The sequence below is a fragment of the Arachis stenosperma genome, chromosome 3 (assembly GCF_014773155.1).
Source record: "Arachis stenosperma cultivar V10309 chromosome 3, arast.V10309.gnm1.PFL2, whole genome shotgun sequence".
Classification (NCBI taxonomy): Eukaryota; Viridiplantae; Streptophyta; class Magnoliopsida; order Fabales; family Fabaceae; genus Arachis; species Arachis stenosperma.
Genome location: NC_080379.1, coordinates 3,332,025 through 3,358,804, shown reverse-complemented (window position 1 = coordinate 3,358,804; position 26,780 = coordinate 3,332,025). Strand labels below are relative to the sequence as shown.

The 26,780-nt window shown below is 28.6% G+C and overlaps 4 protein-coding genes across 4 annotated transcripts; 3 read left to right on the top strand and 1 right to left on the bottom strand.

Annotated features, from left to right (window-relative positions):
• The first annotated feature begins 578 nt into the window (after nucleotides 1–578).
• LOC130968723 (beta-glucosidase 13-like) lies at nucleotides 579–7,522 on the top strand. Its single transcript, XM_057894135.1, has 12 exons — nucleotides 579–824; nucleotides 898–967; nucleotides 2,358–2,416; nucleotides 2,489–2,564; nucleotides 2,687–2,764; nucleotides 2,880–2,967; nucleotides 3,539–3,719; nucleotides 3,805–3,920; nucleotides 6,166–6,389; nucleotides 6,500–6,531; nucleotides 6,645–6,856; nucleotides 7,288–7,522. The coding sequence occupies exons 1-12, from the start codon at nucleotides 657–659 to the stop codon at nucleotides 7,457–7,459; spliced, it is 1,476 nt and encodes a 491-aa protein (XP_057750118.1). The 5' UTR covers nucleotides 579–656; the 3' UTR covers nucleotides 7,460–7,522.
• A 1,511-nt stretch (nucleotides 7,523–9,033) lies between these two features.
• LOC130969577 (beta-glucosidase 12-like) lies at nucleotides 9,034–14,462 on the top strand. Its single transcript, XM_057895363.1, has 12 exons — nucleotides 9,034–9,297; nucleotides 9,378–9,447; nucleotides 10,271–10,329; nucleotides 10,418–10,493; nucleotides 10,599–10,676; nucleotides 11,266–11,353; nucleotides 11,465–11,645; nucleotides 11,736–11,851; nucleotides 12,874–13,094; nucleotides 13,558–13,589; nucleotides 13,698–13,909; nucleotides 14,101–14,462. The coding sequence occupies exons 1-12, from the start codon at nucleotides 9,124–9,126 to the stop codon at nucleotides 14,270–14,272; spliced, it is 1,479 nt and encodes a 492-aa protein (XP_057751346.1). The 5' UTR covers nucleotides 9,034–9,123; the 3' UTR covers nucleotides 14,273–14,462.
• Nucleotides 14,463–14,821: 359 nt separating this feature from the next.
• On the bottom strand, nucleotides 14,822–15,616 carry LOC130970014 (uncharacterized). The gene has a single exon (XM_057895951.1). The coding sequence runs from the start codon at nucleotides 15,614–15,616 to the stop codon at nucleotides 14,822–14,824; it is 795 nt and encodes a 264-aa protein (XP_057751934.1).
• Nucleotides 15,617–22,013: 6,397 nt separating this feature from the next.
• Nucleotides 22,014–26,472, top strand: LOC130969994 (beta-glucosidase 12-like). Its single transcript, XM_057895923.1, has 13 exons — nucleotides 22,014–22,193; nucleotides 22,509–22,578; nucleotides 22,692–22,750; nucleotides 23,106–23,181; nucleotides 23,284–23,361; nucleotides 23,780–23,867; nucleotides 24,077–24,257; nucleotides 24,702–24,817; nucleotides 24,940–25,163; nucleotides 25,744–25,775; nucleotides 25,901–26,003; nucleotides 26,079–26,187; nucleotides 26,301–26,472. Exons 1-13 carry the CDS (start codon nucleotides 22,014–22,016, stop codon nucleotides 26,470–26,472), a joined length of 1,488 nt encoding a protein of 495 aa, XP_057751906.1.
• The last annotated feature ends 308 nt before the right edge of the window (nucleotides 26,473–26,780 follow it).

Sequence of the window (26,780 nt, the reverse complement as noted above, 5' to 3'; positions counted from 1 at the left end):
AAGTTAATCACCAAATATTTCATTTAAAAGTTTTTAAAATAAGAAAAATTCATTTTTTTTCTTGCTCAACTTTTTAAGTTAACTAGTTATATTTTTTAATAAATTTTATTGGTTTGCCGTTTTAAAATAGATGAAAAAATAAACATACGAAAGTGGACTACTATATTATTGGTGGAAAATATTTATCTAATCTAATTTATTTTAAAATAGTTCGTTTCAAAGAGCAATTTGTTAATTTTTTTTACTAAAATTCTGCTACAGTTTTCTTTTTTTTTATTAATGTTTGTAAGCTAAAATGATTAGATTTATACAATTTTAGTTTGCAAAAGAGTATTATTTAAATTATTTTTTTATTAGTTTAATGTTAATAGTAGCTAATTATAGTAAAATTATATAAGAAGTAGATAAGATTAATCACTAAATATTGATTTAATAAAAAAATAATTTAAATAACAAGAGAGAGAGTAGAGTTTAATAAAACACGACAAAGCCTAAATAAATTCAAAATTTAAAACAGCATTTGCAAGTTGCAAGAGATCATGATATTCTCTCTCACATGAGATTACTTTTCCTACCTTAGTATTGTCTTTTTCCTTATCATATTTATTTATTTAGCTTCCACAAACACACACACCACATCGACATTGTATTGTAAAATGAGTATGGGTATGGCAATTTCATTCCATGGCAATAGAGGTTTTGTTCTCCTCCTTGGTGTTTTGGCTCTTCTTGTTAGCAACTCATGCTCCGACGACCTTGCGTCGTTAAACCGGAGTAGTTTTCCGGCAGGTTTCATCTTTGGGACTGCCTCCGCTTCTTACCAGGTACTCAACAATCAACAATCAACATATATACATGCCTTATTATTAAGAAAATAATTAATTAAATGCCTTGTAGTATGAAGGTGCTGCAAATGAAGGTGGCAAGGGACCAAGTACATGGGACACATTAACTCATAAACACCCAGGTAACATTCAAACTTTAGGTCATGGTTTTTATTTGTATTTATTTATTTTTTTGGAGTCACGTTGTGGTAGCAGGTGTGAAAGTAACGTTTTTATTATGAATTATCTTTTAATTTTTTAATTTGGACTAACGTCACTAATATTTGAATCGCTCACCAAACAATAAAAATGATAAAATTATGTTTTTTTTTTTTACTTCTTATTTTATTTTTTTGCTCTTCACAAAATTCTGAAAAGAAAAAATAAAAAGTATAAATATAAATCGAATACACCATGAGTAATTTCAAACTATATCAAGAGTTTTTTTTTTGTGACTAAACTATATCAAGAGTTATGACTAGATAAATTTAATAATATAAAAATTTAAAACACAACCTAATTCAAACAAAATTAAATCAGATATACTAAGTCACCAAAAAAAATCAGATATACTAAAAATATACAGTAGATCTAGTAGAATGGACATGTTACATGTGATTCTGAACCATATGTTATAACTTATACGACCACTTTATTATTTAATATATATTTTGAATTGGACACTCTACCCAAGATTTGTTTTTGCTCTTAATTGATTTGATAATGGATGAATGCTATATTTAGGTGCAGTTTGAATAAATAGTTTAATTAAATTTTTTTAAAAAATAATTTAAATAATTAATTTTTATATTAAAAATATAAATTATTTTGTATTTAATTTTTTTTATTTTAAAAGTGTTTATTTTTAAAAAAAATGTGATAAATTTTTTATTATGAGAGAAGTTATTTTTTTTAACTTATCTATAAGTACACGTAAATAATTTTTTAGAAAGCTATAATTTAGTTTTAAAAATTGTACCCAAACATTAATACTACTACTTTTCATAAGTCAAAAATTTAAAAAAATAACTTTTAAAATTTTTCAAACGACCCTTAATATAAGCAACTACAGAGTCTTAATTTATTCTCTTCATTATTCTTTTAATATTGATACGAGTAAAAAAATTAAATATATATATTATATTTTAAAAAATATTAAAATGATATATAGAAATTTAAAATATTTTTATTTAAAAGTTAAAAAAATAATTAAGAGTAAGACTGTTAATTATTTTTCATTTACCATTGAAAGATGTGATTAACCTATATTTATTACATATAACAGAGATAAGAGAGATTTAGTCGTATCCAATTTTTTTAATAATATATTTTTTATATATGTTAAAATATTTTAAACAATTTTTATTTTAATTAATATACATTCAATGAAAAGAAGAATAAATTAATCAATATATTAGTATGTATTACTCCCCTAATGATTAATAACTGGAATAACAGTGATGTTATTTATATTTATATTTGTATGTATTTCTATTTATATATATGATATATAATTGGTGTAATTGCATACAGAAAAAATACAAGACAGAAGTAATGGAGATGTAGCTGTTGATCAGTATCATCGTTATAAGGTACAAATTCAAATATGTAGATATATATATCTTATGATCCATATATTATAAATCATTTAATATTATTATTAGGAAGATGTTGGGATCATGAAGTATATGAATACGGATGCTTACAGATTCTCCATTTCTTGGTCCAGAATATTACCGAGTAAGTAGATATACTCTATTATATTATATTTATTAATCATATCATAATCTTTAATTAATTATGGGTTTCATCTAATTGAATATCTCATAATCTCTCTTCATCATCAATATATTATTATGCAGAAGGAAAAATTAGTTCAGGTATAAATCAAGAAGGAATCAAATATTACAACAACCTTATCAACGAGCTTCTGACTAATGGTACGATCTTAATTATACTCATTATATTCATATGATCATATAAATTAATTAAATTCCCCTTTTTCATTCATATATTATTATTGTGTTTTTAATTTTTTATATTATTGACAAGCAGGCCTACAACCATTTGTGACCCTATTTCATTGGGATCTTCCCCAAGCCTTACAAGATGAGTACAGTGGCTTCTACAGCCCCAATATAATGTAAGTCATGTCACATACAAATCCAAGAATTTCAACACATAGCTCCTGCTTGAAACAATTATGAATCAAATAATGCATAGTAGCTAGGTAGATAACTAATTAAGGGTAATTAATTGAGAATGGAGAATTATTAAATAATTATTATTTATTAAAATTGTCAAACAGTATGTATTACATAGTCAGTAAATATTATTTTTTTGTTAGTATTTAGTGAATAATAATTTATACTCATATTTATAAAAATTTTACACACAAAAAATATATAATTTAATTTGTATTTATATTTATCAGAATTTATATGCACATATAAATTAATATATTTTGCACTCACATTTTTCAGAGTTTATGTAGTAAAATTTATTTAGATAATTAATTATAATTAAAAATAACAAATCATCAGTTATCACCTTAGTAATAAAAAAGTGGTATTTGGATAATAAATTTTAAAACAGAGTAAAAAAAATCAGTTCTCACTTATTATATTTACTTGAAGATAAATTTAGCTGAAAAGTCATGTTAGAATGTAGTTGAATCACATATATATATTGAGTTTTATGTACATACTTTGCAGAAAGGACTTTCAAGATTATTCAGAGTTATGCTTTAAAGAATTTGGAGACAGAGTGAAACATTGGATTACACTGAACGAACCATGGAGTTATTGTTATGGTTTGGATAAGCCTTATCTCGCCGCACACTACCAACTCCTTGCTCATGCCGCTGCAGTCCAAATTTATAAAGCTAAATATCAGGTTTATTTCATTTATTTCCACTAATAATTCAAAATCATAGCTTTATTTCTTCTTAACATTATTATTGTGAGTGCCTTGTAATCAGGTTTCTCAGAAAGGCTTAATAGGCATCACGTTAAATTCTAATTGGTTCTTGCCATACACAAACAACAATTTGGATATCCTTGCTGCTCAACGAGCTCTTGATTTCATGTTTGGATGGTAATAAACTAACAATGCCTCTTCTATTATTATATGTTGTAAACTATTAATAACTACTTTTATTCCTTTATGCATGAATTTAATTTTATTTTAAAAAATACATAAAAAGATATTAGAAAAAAATTTAAATATCTAAAATTAAAAACAAACAAAAACATCTAAAACTTAAATAAAAAACATCTGAAAGTGAAAAAAGTAAAATAAATTTGAATTTTAAGATTTAAAATTTAGGATGGGTAGAGTGAGGAAGCAAGATGGTGACTGACAAAGGTGGATGACCAACCGATGACAGTTGGCAATGGTGGCAGGTGGCTGGTGGTGAGAGTTGAAGTCGTAGCATTGAGGGAAAAAAAAAGAAAATAAAGTGGAAGGGCAGAAATTATTTTTGTTATAGGAAAGAAGTTGGTGTTTTGGGAAGATATTGGAGGGTGGGGTGATTTACCGGGCGGTGTAGCTTTCGGTCAACACGCAGGGGGCGTGGTGTCTCTGCTCCTCAGCAGCGTGTCAGCACTTCAGCAGCACGCCGGAGGCGTGGTGGCGCGGCGCGCATGCAAGGATTTGGCACCACGCAAGGGCGTGGTGGAGCTGGCGTCGCGGAGTCCTGATGTGCCTGCACCACGGGGGGCGTGTTGCAGCTACTGCCATGCATGGGACAGGTCTTACCTCGGTAAACAGCAAGTGTGGCCTAAGTTGCTCTATATAAAAAGTCTCCCCCAACTGCAATGTATACAAAGTGTGTTAGTGAGAGGGGAGAAAAGCATTAGTGCATTACACCAGAAACAGAGGGGAAGGGGGATTGCGATTCAACTAAGAGGGGAAGGGTGTTGTTGCTCCACAAGGAGAAAGGGTGGAAAAATAGGCAGAAAAAATATTATTTTGTATTTATTTTAAAAAATGGTTCGTAATTATAATGCTCTGGAGAAACATATTATAAATTATTTAGTATCAAACTGTATTAGACCACCAAAAATTACAACCAGATTTCGGTACAGAATTTTGCTCACTCTCATTAACGTACCGTTCTCCATGTTTTGACAGAGACCGTTCTGAAGTTCCATAAACGTCATGGTGCATGGAACCACAAACGAAAACGGATTCTGGCACACAAACCTCACTCCCTCATGAGTATTACGTATTATCTCACCGTCACGATACACTACCAAGTTTGCAGTACCCTCCATTACACCAGAAACACACTCAAAGAACACCCACACACTTCTTCAAAATGAAAATAGACTCGAGCACTCCCTTATATAGAAAGTAGCATTCACCACGCCCCCCACGTTTTGATTGTCTCAGGCCAATCACATATTGCCACGTGTCAAGATGCCACTGCGTGCTGACTCAGCACGCCCCCACGTGATGCCTCCGTGTACCACTCAAACTCTGCCACGTCATCATCACGCCCTCACGTGCTACGTCAGCATACCCCACGTAATGCCCCCGTGTACCACTCAAGCTGCGCCACGTCATCTAGCTCCCCCACTTGTAGCAGTCAACACGCGTCCCCTGCGTGTTGACCATGCACCCCAGACGTCCACCATTGGGTAAAACACAATGTTCTCCCTTTTCTGGCCAAATCACCACTTTCCTTCTGATATTGAAATTCTTGAGCCGTGAAAGGGAGTGAAGGATTAATTTTAAAAAATCTAAGTGAGTAGACTTAGAGTTTGTTTGGACGCTATTAATATAAATTGATAAAAAAAAATTAATAAAAAATTTTTATTTTTTATTTTTTTTAGCATGTTTAGTAAATTTTTGGTAGTGAAAGTAAAAATATTAAAAAAATAAAAAATATTTTGAGAAATTATAATTTATATTTTTTTAGAAAAAAATATGTTTCGTGTAATAAATAAATAAAAAGTATTTTTATATAGTTATATTCAAATAATAAGTAAAAAAAATTACATAAATTATCCAAATATAAAATTATTTTTATTTTTTTTTATAAAATCTTTTAAAAAAATAATAACTTAAAAAATATCTTTTATTAGAAACTCACTAAAATAAACCCTTATTTGACAATGGTCTAATAATTAGTTCTAAATTCTTTATGGACTTACTAATGTCCTTGAAAACATTAACCTCTTGTATTATATATAACTTCTTGTTACTAATCTAAGGTTCAACATATTTATATATACGTACATATTATATGCTATACCATGTTTCACTAGATTAGTGATTAATTTCATAATAACTTCTATTTTTTTTAAAATTGGAAAATAATATTATATATATACAGGTTTATGGAACCAATAACAAGAGGAAAGTATCCAAAATCCATGCAGCAATATGTGGGAAGCCGGTTACCAAGTTTCAGCAAAGAGCAATCTAAGGAACTTATAGGTTCATTTGATTTTATTGGACTCAATTATTACAGTTCTAATTATGCTGCTCATTTACTCCATGAAAACAATGACACTACCAAACCAAACTATTTCACGGATTCACATGTCAATACGACAAGTAAGTACCTTCACTTTAAATAAAATGTTTCATTTTCAAGTAAATAATTTGGTATATTAAAAAATAAATATTATTGAAACCGAAAATAATGTACCTTTTTTTTTATGCAGCTGAGCGAAATGGGATACCCATTGGGCCAAGGGTATGCATATATATGCACGATCAATTCTCCTTTATTATTATTTCTTATTTTTGTTATTATTGTTATATATATATTTTATATATGAATAATTAATAAATCGAAAATGTACACAGGCTGCTTCAACTTGGCTATATGTATATCCAAAGGGAATTCGAGAGATATTGTTGTACACAAAGAAAACATATAACAACCCTTTGATTTACATCACAGAAAATGGTATCGATGAGTTCAATGATCCAACACTACCACTTGAAGAGGCCCTCATGGATACTTTTAGAATTGACTACTATTATCGCCACCTTTATTATGTTTCAACCGCAATCAAGTAAGTTACCTTTAGTTATTTATCAATTTTAAAGTTATATCTTGATTATTTTTTGGTTTAATTATTCTATTAATTTTTAATTATAATTATATTAAATTTTTAATTAAATTTTTATATTTTTTAATTAGATCACTATATTGTTTTTAATTTTATAATTAGATTATTTTTATGTAAAAAATATTAAAATTAACAGAATAGCAAATTAAAGACGTAATTAAAAACTTAATTAAATCTTTGACTGTATAAATTTTGAGAAAAATATTTTATTAATTTTAATAATTTTAATAATAAAATAATTTAATTAAAAGATTAAAAATAATGCTTAATTAAAAAATATATAAAAATTTAATTAAAAATATAAAGACCAACAGAATAATTAAACCTTATTTCTTATTTGATCTAATGTAATTTATTGGCTTTTATTGTTGTAGGGATGGTGCGAATATAAAAGGGTATTTTGCATGGTCACTATTGGACAACTTTGAATGGGGCAATGGTTACACCGTGCGTTTTGGAATTAACTTTGTTGATTATAAAGATAATTTGAAAAGGCACCAAAAGCTTTCTGCTCATTGGTTTAGGAATTTTCTTAAAAAATATTAGACTCTTAATTATTTCTTGATGTAATAATGGTCATTTTATTCCAAATAATGTAAACGTGACCATTTGTATGAATGAATGAACAATTCTAATATTAAGTAATCTTAAATTTGAAATGATATTTTGCATTTATCTTTGTTGAAAACTTTATTTTAAAACATCTATCATATATATAATTAAATCCATAGAAAATTAGAAATAATCCTCTCACTGGTTCAAGAAGACAATAACTTATTTTTATTATTAAATTACCTATTACACTATTTGTACAAGATAAGGCTTCAATAAGTATTGCTGATGAAAGGATATGTTCTTATTATTTTATGCAATCATTTGTTACCTTTTTCATTATGATCTTCCTGAAACCTTAGAAGATGAATGTAAAGGGATATTTTTAAACATGGCTTGAAAAGATACCCAAAATTCTCGGGTCGTTTGGGTAAAAAATTTCCTCAAAAAACATTAGTTAGACATTACATGTGACATAAGCAAAGTTCAATGCATGTGTTTTATGTTTAATTTACAACTTCACTCAACTATGGCATGAGGTGCACATGCACCTTGTGTTGTATAATTTAATTAGTTACTTGACTACTTCTTTATATATATTTATTTATTAATACTGCCATATAGAAAGATATAAATAACATGCACTCTAGTTAAGATCAGATAAATACTATTGCATGGATTGTATGTGCTGACTCGTTCTTTCATATCATGTTATTTAAACTATTAAGAGACTCACTCAGATTAAAATATTTAAAATATTTTTTTTAGATATTTTTTAGTAATTAAAATTTAATACATATAATTAATTAAATTATGTTATTTTTATTAAAATTAAGCTAAATAAATTAATTTAACTAAAAAATAGTGAATCAAATTTTAAATTGGTCTAAATTAATACTTTTTATAAAAAATAACTACAATACCCTTATTATAAAAAATAATTAAAATATTTTTATTATATATATTAATTTTAAAAATTCTAAATTCTATTCTCTTATTTTTCTTCCATTATAGGGTTAGAATTTAGAGTTTTTAAAATTAATATATATATAATAAGAGTATTTTAGTTATTTTTTATAATAGGGATATTGTAGTTATTTTTTATAAAAAAATATTAATTTAGATTAGTTCAAAATTTAATTTATTAGTTTTTTAGTTAAATTGATTTGTCTGGTCTAATTTTAATAAAATAACACAGTTTAATCAATTATATATATTGAATTTAATTATTAAAAAATATCTTAAAAATAAAGACGTTTTTAACATCTTTATCTAAATGGCTCTCTTAAATTAAATGCTATAAATTTGTCTTCTTGTGCACCACGTTTATCATAGATATCAAATTATCAATTGCACCAATTTGAATTCAAATAATATATAATATAACATTTGCCACTTGGAGTGTCAATATATATAATTGATTAAAAAATATAATTAATATATTTGATTAAATTTCTTAAGGCTTCCATATACACGTGTTTTTAATTTAGCTTTTTTGAAATGCTAATTAAAGTAGTGAAAATTATTTGAATAAATTAAACAAGATAAACGAGAGTGTAGGTAGAGTTTAACAAAAACACGACAAGGCTAGCTACCTATAAATTCAAACTTAAAGAAGCAATGAAGCATTAAAGCAATCAACCTCCAATTATTGTAATATGAGTATGGGTATGGCAATTGCATTCCTTGCTGTTTTGGCTTTTCTTGTTAGCAACTCATGGTCCGCACCAACCGAACCCGGTTCGCCAACTCTTTCCAATGACGTTACGTTGCTAAACCGGAGTAGTTTTCCAGCAGGTTTCATCTTTGGGACTGCCTCCTCTGCTTACCAGGTATAATTTCATAAATATATACCTTATTATTATTATTAAGAAAATAATTACATGTGTTTATTTATTTATTGATGGTGTAGTATGAAGGTGCTGCTAATGAAGGTGGCAGGGGACCAAGTATATGGGACACCTTAACTCATCAACACCCAGGTAACATTCAAACAATAATTTAGCTATTTTTCTTTCTTTTATTTATTTATTTATTATTACTTCATTTACATATTATGAAGTATGGATACTTCGCTGAGTTACCGCATCTGTGTGTCGGATATATTTTGGACACGACACGACACTTATCCAACACGCGTGTCTGTTGTGTCTAACTTTATCTTAATAAAAAATAAAAAAAAATTTTTGGACACGTTTGAACACACTTAAATACCATCATATATCAGCATATCCAGTCTTATTCTTAATATATATTTTTGAAATAAATTTAGATATAGTATATATTATTATTCATTAAAATAAAAAAATATTTTAAATACTTGATATAATTAAAATAAAATATTAAAAATAATTTAAAAATTAATTTATATTTTAATATCAATAAAATATCAAAATATTATTACGATTTATTTAAAAAAATTTTATATTTTATATGTAACATATTTCTGTATCTTATAAAATTTTAAAATTTACGTGTTAGCGTGTCTCGTATCGTATCATATCAGTGTCTGTGTATCATAGTTTACATGTAAATTATTGGACTTCTATTGGTCATCTTGTGGTATATATATGTTATGTCTATACTCTATATATATTAAAACGTTTTTTTATTAATATAAATTCGAATAAATGAAGAATTGAATAAATAGTCACAAAAAAAAATGAAGAATAGATTAATAAATATATTAGTATCTATTACTCCACTAGTAATTAATAACTAAGAAGTACATATATAGTTATATTTTTAACATTTATTTATATGTATTCTATTTTTATGGTATGTAATTGTTGTAATGACATACAGAAAAAGTACAAGACAGAAGCAATGGAGATGTAGCTGTTGATCAGTATCATCGTTATAAGGTACAATACCTAAATGTGCATATTAATAAGTATTTTTTTGAAAGGGATACGATCCATATATATATTATGAATCATTTAATATTATTAGGAAGATGTTGCGATCATGAAGTATATGAATACGGATGCCTACAGATTCTCTATTTCTTGGTCCAGAATATTGCCTAGTAAGTAGACACTATTATATTATATTTACTAATCAACATCCTTAATTAATTACGGGTTTCATCTAATAATTGAATATCTCTTATCTTCATCAATATTATATGCAGAAGGAAAAATTAGTTCGGGCATAAATCAAGAAGGAATAAAATATTACAACAACCTTATCAATGAGCTTCTCGCTAATGGTACGGTCTTAATTATTATATGAAGGAAAAATATGGAGAGCTCATATTATTATTGTCAATAATAATTAATTATTATATTTTAAATATATATATATATATATATATATATATATATATATAAAAGACATATTTAAAAAATATATTGATAAAGATATTTTTATTAGACACAGTTATAAAAAATATTTTTATTAGATACATTTATAAAGATATTTCTATTAAATACAATAACAAATAAAAATTAGTAAAAATTGGCAAAAATACAGTTAATAATGTAATGAAATTGTTATTATATTCATGGTTAGAGATAAAAATGAGTTAAACTGAATTAAACCATGTTAAAATCAAGTTCGATTCACGAAAATTAAATTCAACTCATATTTCAGTTCATCAACAATTAAAATTTATTTATAAAGCTCTAGTTTGTGCCAAAAGTTTACCATCATTTTCAATAACAAACTTCTCTAATTAATTAATTTAAAAATTAAATACGATTTTAGTTTCTATACTTCGAAAATCGAATTCGTACTTAAAAATTAAATTCTCTTTTTTCATTCATATATTAATTTATTTTGATATTATTGACAAGCAGGTCTAGAACCATTTGTGACCCTTTTCCATTTTGATCTTCCCCAAGCCCTACAAGATGAGTACAGTGGCTTCTACAGCCCTAATATTATGTAAGTAGTGATGTCACTACAAGAATTTCTGCACATAACTGTAATTTAAGTTACTACACTTGAAAGTTGAAACAATTATATATATTGATTTATGTACATACTTTTTTACAGAAAGGATTTTGAAGATTATTCGGAATTATGCTTTAAAGAATTTGGAGATAGAGTGAAATATTGGATTACACTAAACGAACCATGGACTTATAGTGTTGGTGTAGATAAGCCTTATCTCGCCACACACTATCAACTTCTTGCTCATGCCGCTGCAGTCCAAATTTATAAAGCTAAATATCAGGTTTATTTCATTTATTTCCACTAATAATTCAAAATCATAGCTTTATTTAATTTCTTCTTAACATTATTATTGTGAGTGCCTTGTAATCAGGTTTCTCAGAAAGGCTTGATAGGCATCACGTTAAATTGTGGTTGGTTCTTGCCATACTCAAACAGCACTTTGGATATCCATGCTGCTCAAAGAGCTCTTGATTTCGCGCTTGGATGGTAAAATTTGCCATACTCCTCTTCTTTTAATATCATGAAACTTTTTTTTTTAAGACTTAAAATTTGTTTTTAAAATTTAAACTGATAATAAAAGACACATGAATGAATGGTTATAATCTTAAAATTTAATTATTACGTTAGTTTTTGTAATTTTATTAAATTTTTAATTAAATTTTTATATTTTTTTCTTTTCAATTGAGTTTTTATACTATTTTTAATTTTATAATTAGATTATTTTCGTATAAAAAATATTAAAATTAATATAATATTTCTCTCAAAATACATATCGAAGTAGGTTTTTAATTATAAATATCTTCAATTTACAAAAATATATTTAATTAATTCTAATATTTTTATACTAGGAAAGACCTAATTATAAAATTAAAGTAATATAAGAATCCAATTAAAAAAAATATATGGACCTAATTATAAATTTGATAAAATTATAAGGACTAACAAAATAATTAAACCTAATTTTAATATGTTCTTTTAAGCAAAGGTCTATTTTTGGATTTACTTAAATTTTTGTATATATATACTTTCTCTCTTTATAATTTGTCTTATGTTAAATTTTTTTTCTTTTTGAGTCTAATTAACAATGATCGAACTCTAAACATTTTAATCATAAAAGTTCTAATATCATATCATAAAATAATTTTTCTCAAAAATTTAAACTGATAATAAAAAGAGACACATGAATAGTTATATGTTTAATATTTAATTTTATTCTTAAAAAAATGGGTAAAAAACTTTAGAAAAAGTTGAAGGAATTACCATTAATTTAAAAATAACCAATAATTATAAATAAAAGAATGAATAAATTAAAAAGATAATTTCAAAATAAATAAATAAACATATTTGACAATACAATACAATCAAATGATTAGTTATTGACTAAAATTGACTACTGATATTCATCTAAGGTTCAACATATATATACACTAGATTAGGGTAGTAGTTTCATAATAAGAACAATTTTTCAAATTGAAAAGAAATATTATATATATACACACATACATCAGGTTTATGGAACCAATAACAAGAGGAAAGTATCCAAGATCCATGGAGAAGTATGTGGGGAGCCGGCTACCAAATTTCACCGAAGAGCAATCTAAGGAACTCATAGGTTCATTTGATTTTATTGGACTCAATTATTACACTTCTAATTATGCTGCTCATTTACTCCATCCAAACAATGACACCGATCCTACCTATTGGACGGATCAACATGTCAATTTAACAAGTAAGTACACTTTAACATAAAATGTTTCATTTTTTTTTAATCTCTTGCCATATAAAAAATGTTTAATTATTATGTTAGATCCTATAATTTTATTGAATTTTTAATTAAGTCTAAATACCTTTTTTTTATATCGAGTTTCTATATTATATAAGATTTTATAATTAAGTCTCTACGATGATAAAAATGCTGGAATTAACGGAATATTTTATTAAACAAAATAAATATATCGTCTAACACTTAATTGAATATTCTGTATAGTTTAATAGAATATTTTATTAATTTCAACGTTTTTATTACAGTAGGAACTTACTTACAAAATTTAATTTGGTATAGGGACCTAATATTAAAAAAAATATATATATAGAGATCTAATTGAAAATTCGATAAAATTATAGGAATAACGGAATAATTAAACCTATTAAAAATATTATTGAAACAAAAAATGAACCTTTTTTTTATGCAGCTGAGCGAAATGGGATACCCATTGGGCCAATGGTATGTTTTTACGATTCTCCTTCATTATTATTTGTGTGTTAATTTGTTTACTATATTATTATGTATTTATTTTATGAATAATAATTAATAAATTCAAAATCTACACAGGCTGCTTCATCTTGGCTATATGTCTATCCAAAGGGAATTCAAGAAATATTGTTGTACATAACGAAAACATATAACAACCCTTTAATTTACATCACAGAAAATGGTATTGATGAGTTCAATGATCCAACACTATCACTTGAAGAGGCCCTTATCGATACTTTTAGAATTGATTACCACTATCGCCACCTTTATTATGTTTCAACCGCAATCAAGTAAGTTGCACCTTCTATTTAGTTATTTATTAATTTCATAGTTATATTTTGGTATCTCTTGTTCGATTTATAACCTTTTTAGGTTGATCGAGTAATTAGTTTGTTTATTTTAACTTTTTGAGTTAGAAGATATCGTGAACAAAAAAATTGTTTTATTCTATTTGTTTAATTATTGACTTTTATTATTGTAGGGATGGTGCGAATGTTAAAGGGTATTTTGCATGGTCATTGTTGGACAACTTTGAATGGTTCAATGGCTACACCGTGCGTTTTGGAATTAACTTTGTTGACTATAAAGATAATTTGAAAAGGCACCAAAAACTTTCTGCTGATTGGTTTAAGGATTTTCTTAAAAAAAATTAGACTTATTTCTCGATGTAATAATAATGGTAATCATACTCCAAATAATGTAATAAACATGGCCATTTGTATGAATGACCAATTCCGAGATTAATAATCTTAAATTTGAAATTATATTTTGTATTTATCGCTGTTGAAAACTTTTGAAACACCTAGTACCATATGAATTTGTAGTGTTTCGAAGGTGAGATTATTATGATTATTTTTTGTAAGGAGGTCACTTAGATAAAGACGCTTAAAATATTTTTTTTAAAGATGTTTTTATATTGTGTTTTAATTGGTTTCTGTATAATTTATTCGGTATTCCTCATCACATATTATTAAATTTCTCAAAAGATTTTCTTTCCAAAAACAATAAAAAGCATTTAATTTGGACTATAATAAAAAAGGTAATAGATTAACTATTAGATTTTTTTAAACGATTATTTACATAAAAAAATATATCACATTCATCAATATATATATATAACAAAGATAAAATCACGGTCATATACTACTCTAAAGTCTAATCAATGCATTACCTCATTACTAATCTTAGAAATCAAAGGCACCTCATGAGTTCTTCTTCTTGTTAACCTTCTTCTTAGACTTACTAGAATCTTGGCTTTTACCCGCTTCATGTCCATGGATCATACCATGCAGCTCGAAACCAATGAGGTAGCAAAGATAAGTATCAATGGTGATGAACATTGTCTTCTCATCCGTATACACATTATAATAACAGCACGAACTTTCTTCATCGTACCAGTCTAGCTTCTCTTCCGGCCTCACCACGTCAAAGTGCTTTCCCAGCACTATCTTCGCCAACTTGTCAAGATTGTACCGCCACAGATCCACCTTCTCCCCTACCTCCTTCATCCCTTCCACCGCCATCGCTCTAAGGTCCAACGCCTTCTTCAGCTCAATCCCGTGGTGCTTCTCCAGCTTTGCCTTCACCTTTTCGATCTCCATTCTCACCGCGATAACCCTAGGGTTGGCGAAGAAGTCGCAGAGGGGCCTAGGGTTTTGCTTCGCTTTGTAAGAGTCGGCTTGTTCGAGAAGAGGGTAGAGGAGGCAGTGAGAGCCAATGCAGAGGGAGATGAAGTCATAGCCGTGGTCCTTGACGCCGCGCTTGGTGTACTTGGTAAATTGGTGCTCGGCGGTTATGCCCACGATGACCGGGGTGTTTTTGGGAGTGGACTTGAGAAGGTTGGTGAGCCACTTGGAGAGCGTTTGGGAAGAGGTGATGTTAATGCAGATGATGCGCTGGTCGTCGGCATAAACGGTGTAAGGATAATGGTGGGAAGTGAGGTCGTAAGTCTCGACTTCAGTGATCATGCTGGGTTCAATGCTAATCTCGAGAACCATTGTTGTTAGTGGTTGTAAGATCAGAAACTTGCAACGGTTGTCGGATCGTCTTCTTGGAGTGGCCGGGGTGGTGGAATCTGCAAAGATATTCCGCAAAATGGATCTAAAAGGTATAAAGTATGAAAAATGGGTGAGTACTTAAGGAGCTTCTGGCTCCCCTTTATATAGCTTATGATAGTTATCTTATCTTATCTGACTTATCCGGCTTTGATAAGTAAAGTATTTAAATTCGAATCATCTTAATTTTTTAATAACACTTTATTAGAAAAAACCATCTTTTCAGAATTTTTTAAAAACTAATTAATATTATATATATTTTGTTACATTACATCTTGTTATAAAAAATTATTTATTTCTAATGCTTATATTAAAAATAAAAATAAAATTTAAATTAGTAAATTTTAATCTATAATATAATAATAATATAGTAATTATTTTATATATTATACGAATAAAAATTAATTATTTTTTTATTTATAAAAATTTTAAAAGCTTGTTATATATATATATATATATATATATTTTGATGAATGTGATATATTTTTTTATGTAAATAATCTTTTAAAAAAATCTAATAGTTAATCTATTACTTTTTTATTATAGTCTAAATTAAATGCTTTTTATTGTTTTTAGAAAAAAATTTTTTGAAAAATTTAATAATATATGATGAGGAATACCGAATAAATTATACAAAAATCAATTAAAATACAATATAAAAAATCTTTAAAAAAATATTTTAAACGTTTTTATTTGAGGGCTTCCTTTTGTAATCATAGAATATAAGTCCCCATGATCAAAACACGAAATTGCGGCCAAGTGGAATTGTCAAAATTAAATGTGTCAAGGTTACATTGTCGGGCTAAATCATTACCTATTTTAACTGGATTTAAAAAAGAAAAAAGATAAGCTCATGAAATAAAATGCTCAACAGATTCAATCAGATATTAATTCATAGTTAGACGGTTCGGATTAATCTAATTAATCTATTTTTTATTGGTTAAATTTTGCCTAAAAGAATTAGATGCTGAAAGGATTGAGAGAAGACTCATAGAAACAAAAGGATATGAAATTGAAAAGTGCATTAAGCTCTGTTACAAGAGTATTGCAGTATGCCATTTATAGCAATAACAACACAGTTGCAGTAACAAGATAACAGCATAACCAATTCTTGTTATTCATTCCACAATTTAACTAACTCACTATTATATACTAATATCTCTATACTCTATTAGCCCCCCTCAAACTTAAAGTCACCATCGAGGAGTTACTTTAAGTTTGTTTTTAAATTTGTCAAAGAATTCTAGAGGTAATGGCTTAGTAAAGATATCAGCCACTTGATCAGTGGCACTGATATGAACAACACTAAGCTGCTTGCGGTTCACTCTTTCTCGCACGAAGTGAAGATCTAACTCAAAATGCTTAGTCCTACTGTGGAGAATCGGATTTTCAGCTAACAAAACTGCACTAATATTGTCACAATATAGTATTGGAGTGGCTGAGATGTTGACTCGAAGTTCCTCAAGCAAGTGAAGCACCCAAATGAGCTCAGAATCACATGCTGCAAGACCCCGATATTCTGCCTCTGTACTACTTCTACTTACGGAAGCTTGCTTTTTACTGGACCAGGAGATCACATTTGAGCCAAGATAAATGCAAAAACCGCAAGTGGATCGTCGATCATCCAAGTCTGACCCCCAATCAGAATCTGAGAAAGCAAATAACCTTAAATCAGTACTAGGATGAAATAGAATCCCCTGATTTGCTGTTCCAGCAAGGTAGCGTAGGATCCTCTTTACACACTTCCAATGTGACATAAGAGGAGCTTGCATATATTGGCTAACCTTGTTCACTGAATAAGCAATATCAGGGCGTGTAATAGTAGCGTATTGCAGGGAACCAACAATAGATCGATATAAAGTTGGGTTATGAAAATAATCAGTGCCTTGTTTTGTTAATTTCATTGTAGTTACCATAGGCGTTGGCACTCCTTTAGAGTCTACCATACCAGCCTTCGATAACACATCCTGAATGTATTTTGTTTGTGATAAATGATAAGAACCAGTATGTGATTTATGAGCTTCAATGCCTAAAAAATAACTAAACTCACCAAGGTCCTTTAAAGAAAAAATCTGATTTAAATCTGTGATAGTACTTTGAATAGCCTGAGAGTCATTTCCAGTTATCAATATATCATCAACATAGACTAATATGTAAAGTTTAAGATTACCTGAGTGTTTCATAAACAGACAATGATCAGACCGTGTCTTAGTGAACCCAAATTTAGCCAAAGTGGCAGCAAGCTTGAGAAACCAAGATCTGGGCGCTTGCTTCAAACCATAGAGTGATTTATGTAATTGACAAACATGTAGATTATTAACTTGGTGAAACCCAGGGGGTTGCTTCATGTAAACAAGCTCAGTTAAGTCACCATTAAGAAATGCATTGTTAAAATCGAGTTGTTTAATTTGCCATTTATAAGATAGAGCAAGGGTTAAAATAATTCGAACTGTAGGAGGCTTGATCACTGGTGCAAAAACCTGATCAAAATCGATACCTTCGATTTGATGATTACCTTTCGCCACAAGACGAGCCTTATATTTCAGAATCTCGCCATTAGGATGCCTTTTGATGGTGAATATCCATCTACAACCAATGACCTTAGCATGAGATGGAGCTGGTACAACAGACCATGTTTTAGTGTTATATAGAGCTTGTAATTCATCCAGCATTGCTTGTTTCCAATGGGTAGAATTCAAGGCTTGAGAAACTGTAGTAGGGGGTTGATTAATCAAGTCAGTGGAAGAAGAGGTTGTAGTGATAACAGAAAAAGAGGTAGGCTTTGATACACCAGATTTTGATCTGGTGATCATAGGATGAGAATTAGTGGTAGGAGTAACATTAGAATTAGCACCAAGTTGTATCTCAATCCCAGAAATAGGAATATTGTCTGTATTGACAGTTGAAAAATTGCTTTGGGAGGAAACATTATGAGCAGGCTGCAGAGATATAGTGGTGTCTGAAACAAATGCTGGTGAAGAATTTGAGGGTAAAGCATTATTAGATGAAGGAACATTTTGAATTTGTATACAACCACCATTAGAAGAAGAAGATAATGTTGGATCATGAGAAATAGAATCTGAGGTATAAGAGGGGGAGGATGTTAAAATTGGAAAAGGAAGGACAGTATGAGGAAATTGAGTTTTAATAAGAGGAGGATTGGTGTTAGAAAAGAGATCAGTATAGGGAAATTTATGTTCATCAAAGAGAACATGACGAGTAATTATCACTTTACCACTCTTGGTAAGACACTTGTATCCCTTATGGTTTGGAGCATAACCTAAGAATACTGATAAATCAGATTTAAAATCAAATTTATGAGAGGTATAAGGCTTCAAACAAGGATAACAGGCACATCCAAACACTTTTAAAAAAGAATAATCAGGGCTATGATTGTGTAAAAGTTCATAAGGAGACAAGTTCTTAGTATTAGAGGAAGGTAATCTATTGATTATGTAAGTGGCTGAGAGGAATGCATCATCCCAATGTAACAAGGGAAGTGATGCAGCAGCCAACATGGCTAAACCAATTTCAGTAATATGCCTATGTTTTCTCTCAGCTCTTCCATTCTGTTGGTGGGTATAAGGGCATGAAAAACGATGTATAATGCCTTGAGAAGCTAGATATTGAGTGAAAGATGTAGAAAGGTATTCTCGGCCATGATCAGTTTGTAGTGCTTTGATTTTGAGACCAGTATGTCTTTCTATATTTGCTTGAAATTGTAAAAAGGCTTGAAAAGCTTGAGACTTTGAATTTAGAAGAAAAACAGATGTGTATCTGGTATATGCATCAATGAAAGAAATATAATAATTGAAACCATTAAAGGAAGTAATAGGAGAGGGTCCCCAAATATCAGAATAAATCATATCTAATGGAGCATGAAAATTATAAGAATCAGTAGAGAAAGGTAATAGATGCATCTTAGCTTTGCAACAAGAGGCACACAAACCAGAATTCATTGAATTGATATTAATAGGAACATGACATTTATTCATTACAGCTATAGTAGTTTTAGAAGCACAATGACCAAGCCTTTGATGCCATAGATTATAAGAATCTGATTGAGCAAGAAAAGTACTTGGAGCACTCGTAACAGACGAAGAAGAAGAAGTATCATTAGGCCTAGATTGAACTACTGCAACATTCTCAAATTCATAAATTCCATGATTAGATCTCCCTTTGAGAAGAACGTTCTTGGAGGCCTGAGATTTAACAAAGCATTCATTAGGATGAAATTCAAATAACAAGCATTGTCACAAGCAAATTTGTGAACACTGATGAGATTTCTTGCAATGTCAGGAGAATGAATTAAGTGATCAAGAATGAAACATTGTTTAGTCTCAAGATTAATTAAATAAGAGTGGCCAATAGAGGAAATTGCACTACCTGAGCCATTACCTACGAGAATCTGATCAGAACCTTGATAAGCTGAGGGCTGAAGAAGATTATTCGGATCAGGGGAGATGTGATGGCTCGCACCAGTGTCTGGGAGCCATGTAGAGTCGGATAGAACTGAAGGTGTGGCTAGGTAAGCTTGAGGTTGATGATAAGTCGATGGAGGTGGCAGAGGAGATTGTGGAGCTGAGGATGATTGAGAAGGTGAGGAGGAAGCCTGGTATGCTTGATTGAACCGATGAAAACAATTCAGGGCAGTGTGTCCCATGCGACCACACACCTGGCATTGGAGTCGAAAATTGGAATTGAAGGTGCGACCTCCACGTGCTCCACGAAAACCTCTTCCTCTTCGGCCTCCATTGTTAAAAGTAGCAGGAGATCTTCTTGGTGGATAAGAGGCTTGAGTGTAGTGAGCTTGAAATTGAGAGAGATCAGACTTTCTGAATCTTGTGAGCATGTCTTCATGACCCAGTAAAAGAGCTTCAGCTTCCATGAGTGTTAAAGAGTCCGATTTGGTCATGACACTAGAGAGATACAAGGCATAATCTTCGGTCAAACCATCAGTAATTGCTGAAATATGATCTTCAACAGAGAGAACAAATCCATTTGCAGCTAAAGCATCAACGATTGTGCGAATTTTCTTCAAATACTCGGTAGCCGAAAGACCGTGCTTTTGAACCAGTTTGAGTTGTGCTTTCAACTGTTGAATCTTGATCTTGGAGATCTTGGCAAAATATTCTTGAATATTATTCCAGACTTGATAAGCGTAGGTACAGTCCAACATGCGATTCTTGAAGGAAGAATCAATGGAGGTGAGTAACCATGTAAACAAATAGTGATCTTTGGTGATCCAATCCTTGAATGCTTCAGATTCAGTACCAGCAAGGCGCGCAGCATCATTCGCATATTGAGGAGGAATCTAATCTTGGCTGAGATGAGAGCCCAACCTGTTAGCATGAATAACATGTAAGGCTAATTGATTCCACGTTTTGAATGTATCTTCAGTAAGTTCTTTAAGAACAGGTGCAGAAAAAATGTTGGTGGGAGGATTTGATTGGGTGGGAATGATAGAAGTCATGGATTCACAACCTGGCTCTATGATACCATGAAAGGATTGAGAGAAGACTCATAGAAACAAAAGGATATGAAATTGAAAAGTGCATTAAACTCTGTTACAAGAGTATTGCAGTATGCCATTTATAGCAATAACAACACAGTTGCAGTAACAAGATAACAGCATAACCAATTCTTGTTATTCATTCCACAATTTAACTAACTCACTATTATATACTAATATCTCTATACTCTATTAGATGCATTAAAAATATCCAAAAACACTTGGGCTCACCAAACACAGATCCATATATTCTTTTATACGATTTGCTAACGTACAATTTTAAAAATTATAATTTGATGTTTAATTTATGTCTAACTTTTTTTGAGTAAATTTTAAATATTTAAAAATTATTTATTTTTATATTTTTAAAATTAAATATTAATTTTTAACTTTTTTAATAAATTAGATAATATTTTTAAACACCATAATAATTACCTTTAAACTAATATTATTACTGTAAAGTTTAAAAAAAAAAGTAGTTAGACATTAGCTAGCTTACCAAAGCATGTCTACTATAAATAACTAAATATTAACCATATGTCCGTACCCAAACCATATATGTACCTGAAATAATGAAGTATTTAACAAAAATAGCATACCCCAGCTTTAGGGAGTTACATTACACCTCCATAAACCGTTGTGTGTGGGTTTTCCTCATTTTGTTAGATTTGTCCCATTTTTTTTTTCTAAATTTGTATTTGATCTTATCATCGTGAGTTGTATAAATTCATATTTTGCTTTTGGTTCTCAAATATTTATATAAGTAGTAGTATTAGTGTGCATTTTCATATGTTCATAATTCTTAATTGAGGTAACAAATAGTAGTGAATGGCTATGGCATTTCATAACAATAATCTAAATCTTCTCCTCTTTGGTGTGTTCCCTCTTCTTGTTCGCTTGTCGGTAACAACCACCATAGCCAGTTCGCCGATTCTCGACGTTTCTTCGCTAAATCGAAGCAGTTTTCCGGCAGGTTTCGTCTTTGGAACTGCCACTTCTTCCTATCAGGTTTATCTTTTGTCTAAATTAAATTATACTACATTCATTAAGTAATTCCATTGTTTAATGATTGTCTTTTAATTTTAAACCTTTTTATTACGTCTAGATATATTCATCACAAAATGAAAAAGGACTATATTATTAAAAAAGTTAAGAAAAGACTATATAATATAGTTTTAAAATTTTAATACACATGTATGTTTATCTTATTATCTATATGCGTATGCATTTATCCAATAATAACAAGCAATTATGAAATTCATATACACAAATATGGATTAAATATTAAAATGTTAAAGTATGATTTTTTTTTAATTGGTGCAGGTTGAGGGTGCTTGGAATGAAGATGGTAAAGGAGCAAGTACATGGGACAACTTAACTCATAGTCATCCAGGTAAAATTAAAAGATGTTATTAATTCATTATGCTTTTTGTTTCTTTATAATTGAGAATAATTGATATGAATAATAAAGCAAAACATAATTGATGATGCATCAATGGAATTCAGAACAAATAGAAGATAGAAGCACTGGGGATATAGCTATTGATCACTATCATCGCTATAAGGTATAATCCGATCCATATATACATTTGAAATTAAATTTGTATTAGTAAAAAAAAATATAGTTAATGTTGACTAATTAAAAATTAATTTTACATGTTTATTCTAAAATAATATCCATGTTAAGTACGTATTGAATTAGATAACTATTCTATTGTTCACATTATTTATTATTTTTATTATCTTTTTATATTTTTCATAGAATAATAATGAAAAATTTTCAAGTCATAAGAGACAATTACTCAAGCTAATTTTTTTACTCTCATGCATACAAATAACAAAAGAATGAAGAATTGGGGATATGAAAGAAAGAAAGAAAGAAATATTCTTAATTTAAACCATATTTTTGTATGTTACTAGGAGGATATTAAGATCATGAAGGATATGAACACCGATGCTTATAGATTCTCCATTTCTTGGGCAAGAATATTACCAAGTAAGAAAATATAATATATTATTGGATTTACTAATTGTATCCTTATTGTTTCCTCTAATTAATTGAATTTTTTTAATTTGATTTATATTAACAAAAATGCAGAAGGGAAAGTTAGTGGGGGTATAAATCAAGAAGGCATCGCTCATTACAACAAACTTATCAACGAGCTACTAGCCAATGGTCATATATATACTCATTTATATTAGAAAAAAGGACAAATTGATCCCTTATTTTTTAGTTCGTGGACATTTAAATTCTTGAGAATTTAAAAATACATTTAAGTTTCTGATCTCTTCAAAAGCTGGACATATTGATTTCTGTATCTAATTTATCCAATTTTAAAAATTCTCTTATGTGTGCATCCGTATCAACCAAGTCAGTACAACGAGAGTCACGTTTGATTTTTCTATTGAGTCTGACAAACCGAGTGAACACGAGAAATCGATATATCCAAATTTTAAAAGATCAGGAATTTAAATGTATACGAATCAAGAGGTCAAGGATCTATTTATTCTTTTTTCTTTATAATATAAATGTTTGATTTTGTTGATATTCATTATCAAATTAAATCAAATAATATCGTGATTAATTATATCAGGAATGCAACCATTTGTAACCCTTTTTCATTGGGATCTTCCACAAGCCTTGCAAGATGAGTACAAGGGCTTTAACAGCCCTAATATTACGTAAGTGATAGTTAAAGACATCATTATTTATATATTTTTTATTATTTATTTTTATAACAAGGTATTAGAATTTTATGAGAAAAAAAAATTAAAATTTGATCTTTATTTACTCTAAAAAATTTCATGAAGAATTTGTTAAAAATATAATTATTATATTTTTCGAAACTAGTTTCATGAGAGTGATGAAATATAAGTTTATACTTTTTCAGAAAGGATTTTGAAGAGTATGCAGATATCTGTTTCAAAAATTTTGGAGAGAGAGTGAAGCATTGGATTACTCTGAATGAGCCATGGACTTATAGCATGAGAATGGAACAACCTTACATGTCTTCACACTACCAACTCCTTGCTCATGCTGCTGCAGTTAAACTTTATAAAACAAAATATCAGGTGCACTATAATAACCATAAGAGAAAGTACATGGGGCCTTATTAACTGATTATAAAATTAATAAATTATTTTTAATTTATATAAAACTATTTTATTGATAGATTAAGAATCTAATTACGTTGTGTTATAAAGTTATTAATAGGTGTGGTTTTGATTTTTGTACAATACTATTTTATAGACTCACATTTGATTTTGATTCTAGTTAACCAATTAAAAATTAGTTTTTAGAGTTTTGTCTTTAAAGGTTGGTTTTATAAATTAAAATTCAAATAAATATAGTTATGATTTTTTAAATTATTTTAAAAAATTGGCTATCTAAAATGTAGTAATGAATTTTTAATTAACCGATTAACTACATTTTGAATTTAAAATATAGAGCCCTAATTTTAATTTCTATGAAATATCTTGCATTACAACATTAATTGAATTTAATAATGTGAGCAGGCTAGTCAAAAAGGCTTGATAGGCATCACCTTGAATTCTAATTGGTTCATACCGTTCTCAAACAAAACCATAGATGAAAAAGCTGCCCAACGAGCTCTTGATTTTCAATTTGGATGGTAAAATAATAATGATGACTATTTTAGTTATTGCATTAATTTTATTCTTAATTAAAATTAAAGATAAATAAGATTAATTTAAACCTTATTCCATATGATATATCCGATTAATTTTATTTTAGGTTTATGGATCCACTAACAAAAGGAGATTATCCAAAATCCATGAGAACTTATGTAGGAAACAGGCTACCAAAATTCACTGAAGAGGAAGCAAAGATACTTATTGGTTCATATGATTTCATTGGAATAAATTACTACACTTCTAATTATGCTGCCCATTTAACCAAACCATTTGACAGAACCAAACCTCCTATGTATGCCACTGATCCCCAATGCGATATAACATGTAAGAATATATTTATCATTTTTATGTATTTTTTATAGGTTTAATTAGCCTATTGATTCCTATAGTTCGTGAAATTTTTAATTAGGTCCCTATATAATTTTTTTTTTTTAATTGAGTTCTTACACCAATTTTTTTTTTAATTGATCCCTACACTTTTTTTCCTTTTATTTAGATCCTTATACCAATTCTTTTTTTTTAGTTGGGTCCCTGTAAAATTAAGTCAATTACTGCTAAAAATGACTTAATTGAAAAAAAATAGTGTAGAGACCAATTAAAAAGACAAAAAGTATAAGGACCTAAATAAAAATTTCACGAAACTATAGAGATCAATAGAGTAATTAAACATTTTTTATATAATAATTTTTTTTAAATAAAATTAATACCAAATAAAAAAAATCATATTATAGTGTACAAAAATTTTAAATTTGTACATATATGATTTCTCTATTTCTTATATATGCATTTTTCTCTCCAATAAAATTACTTATTTAAAGAAGAAGAATAGAGGCAACATATATATATAATTTATGATATGAAAATTATTTAATTTTAATTTCTTATGACTCTTGACTTATGATAGCTGAGCGTGATGGTAGACCCATTGGACAAAGGGTAAGGATGACTAAATTCTCCTTTATTGATTTACTCTAATTATATATTAATTTGTATACTATGTCATTATTTATTTATTTATTTGGTGAATGACAAATTAAATCCAATTTCTATATATTATATAGGCTGCTTCACATTGGCTATATGTATATCCAAAGGGAATTGAAAAGCTATTGTTGTACACAATGGAAAAGTATAACAACCCTTTAATTTACATCACAGAAAATGGTACACTACTTATTTTATTTAATTTCTTCCAATATTAAATATTTTATTCTATTAATAAATAATAATAATGTATAGGTATGGATGAGTTTAATGATCCAACACTAACAGTTGAAGAGGCCCTTATGGATACTTACAGAATTGATTATTACTATCGCCATCTTTATCATGTTTTACAAGCAATCAAGTAAGTGGCACTGGCTCATATTAATTAATTTCTTACAATTAAGATTGAATGATGATGAATAATATATTTATTTTATTTTAACATTGTTAATTATTTATTGTTGTAATTAAAAGGGGTGGTGCGAATGTAAAAGGGTATTTTGCATGGACATTTTCGGATAACTTTGAATGGAACAGTGGCTATAATCAGCGTTTTGGACTTGTCTTCATTGACTACAAAGATAATTTGAAAAGACACCAAAAGCTTTCTGCTCGTTGGTTTGGGAACTTCCTCAAAAGAAATTGAGAGTGGACTGCAAACCAAAAAGTATAAATCGAATTTAATTGATTCGATTTACATAAAGAATCAAATAGAATATATATGTAATTAAATTTAGTTTAAGATATTTGTGTAATTTTAATTTTCAATATTTACTTTAAAAGTTAAATATCAAAAACTAATTGAATTTATAAGATATATCCAAAACTAAAATTAACATCAAATATATCTTTCTTTAAACATATAATCTTTTTTTTAATAAAAGAGGTCAACACAATAAAATAGAATCACAAGGTCTCGAATATAGTCTCAAAATAACAGAACAAAAACAAAAA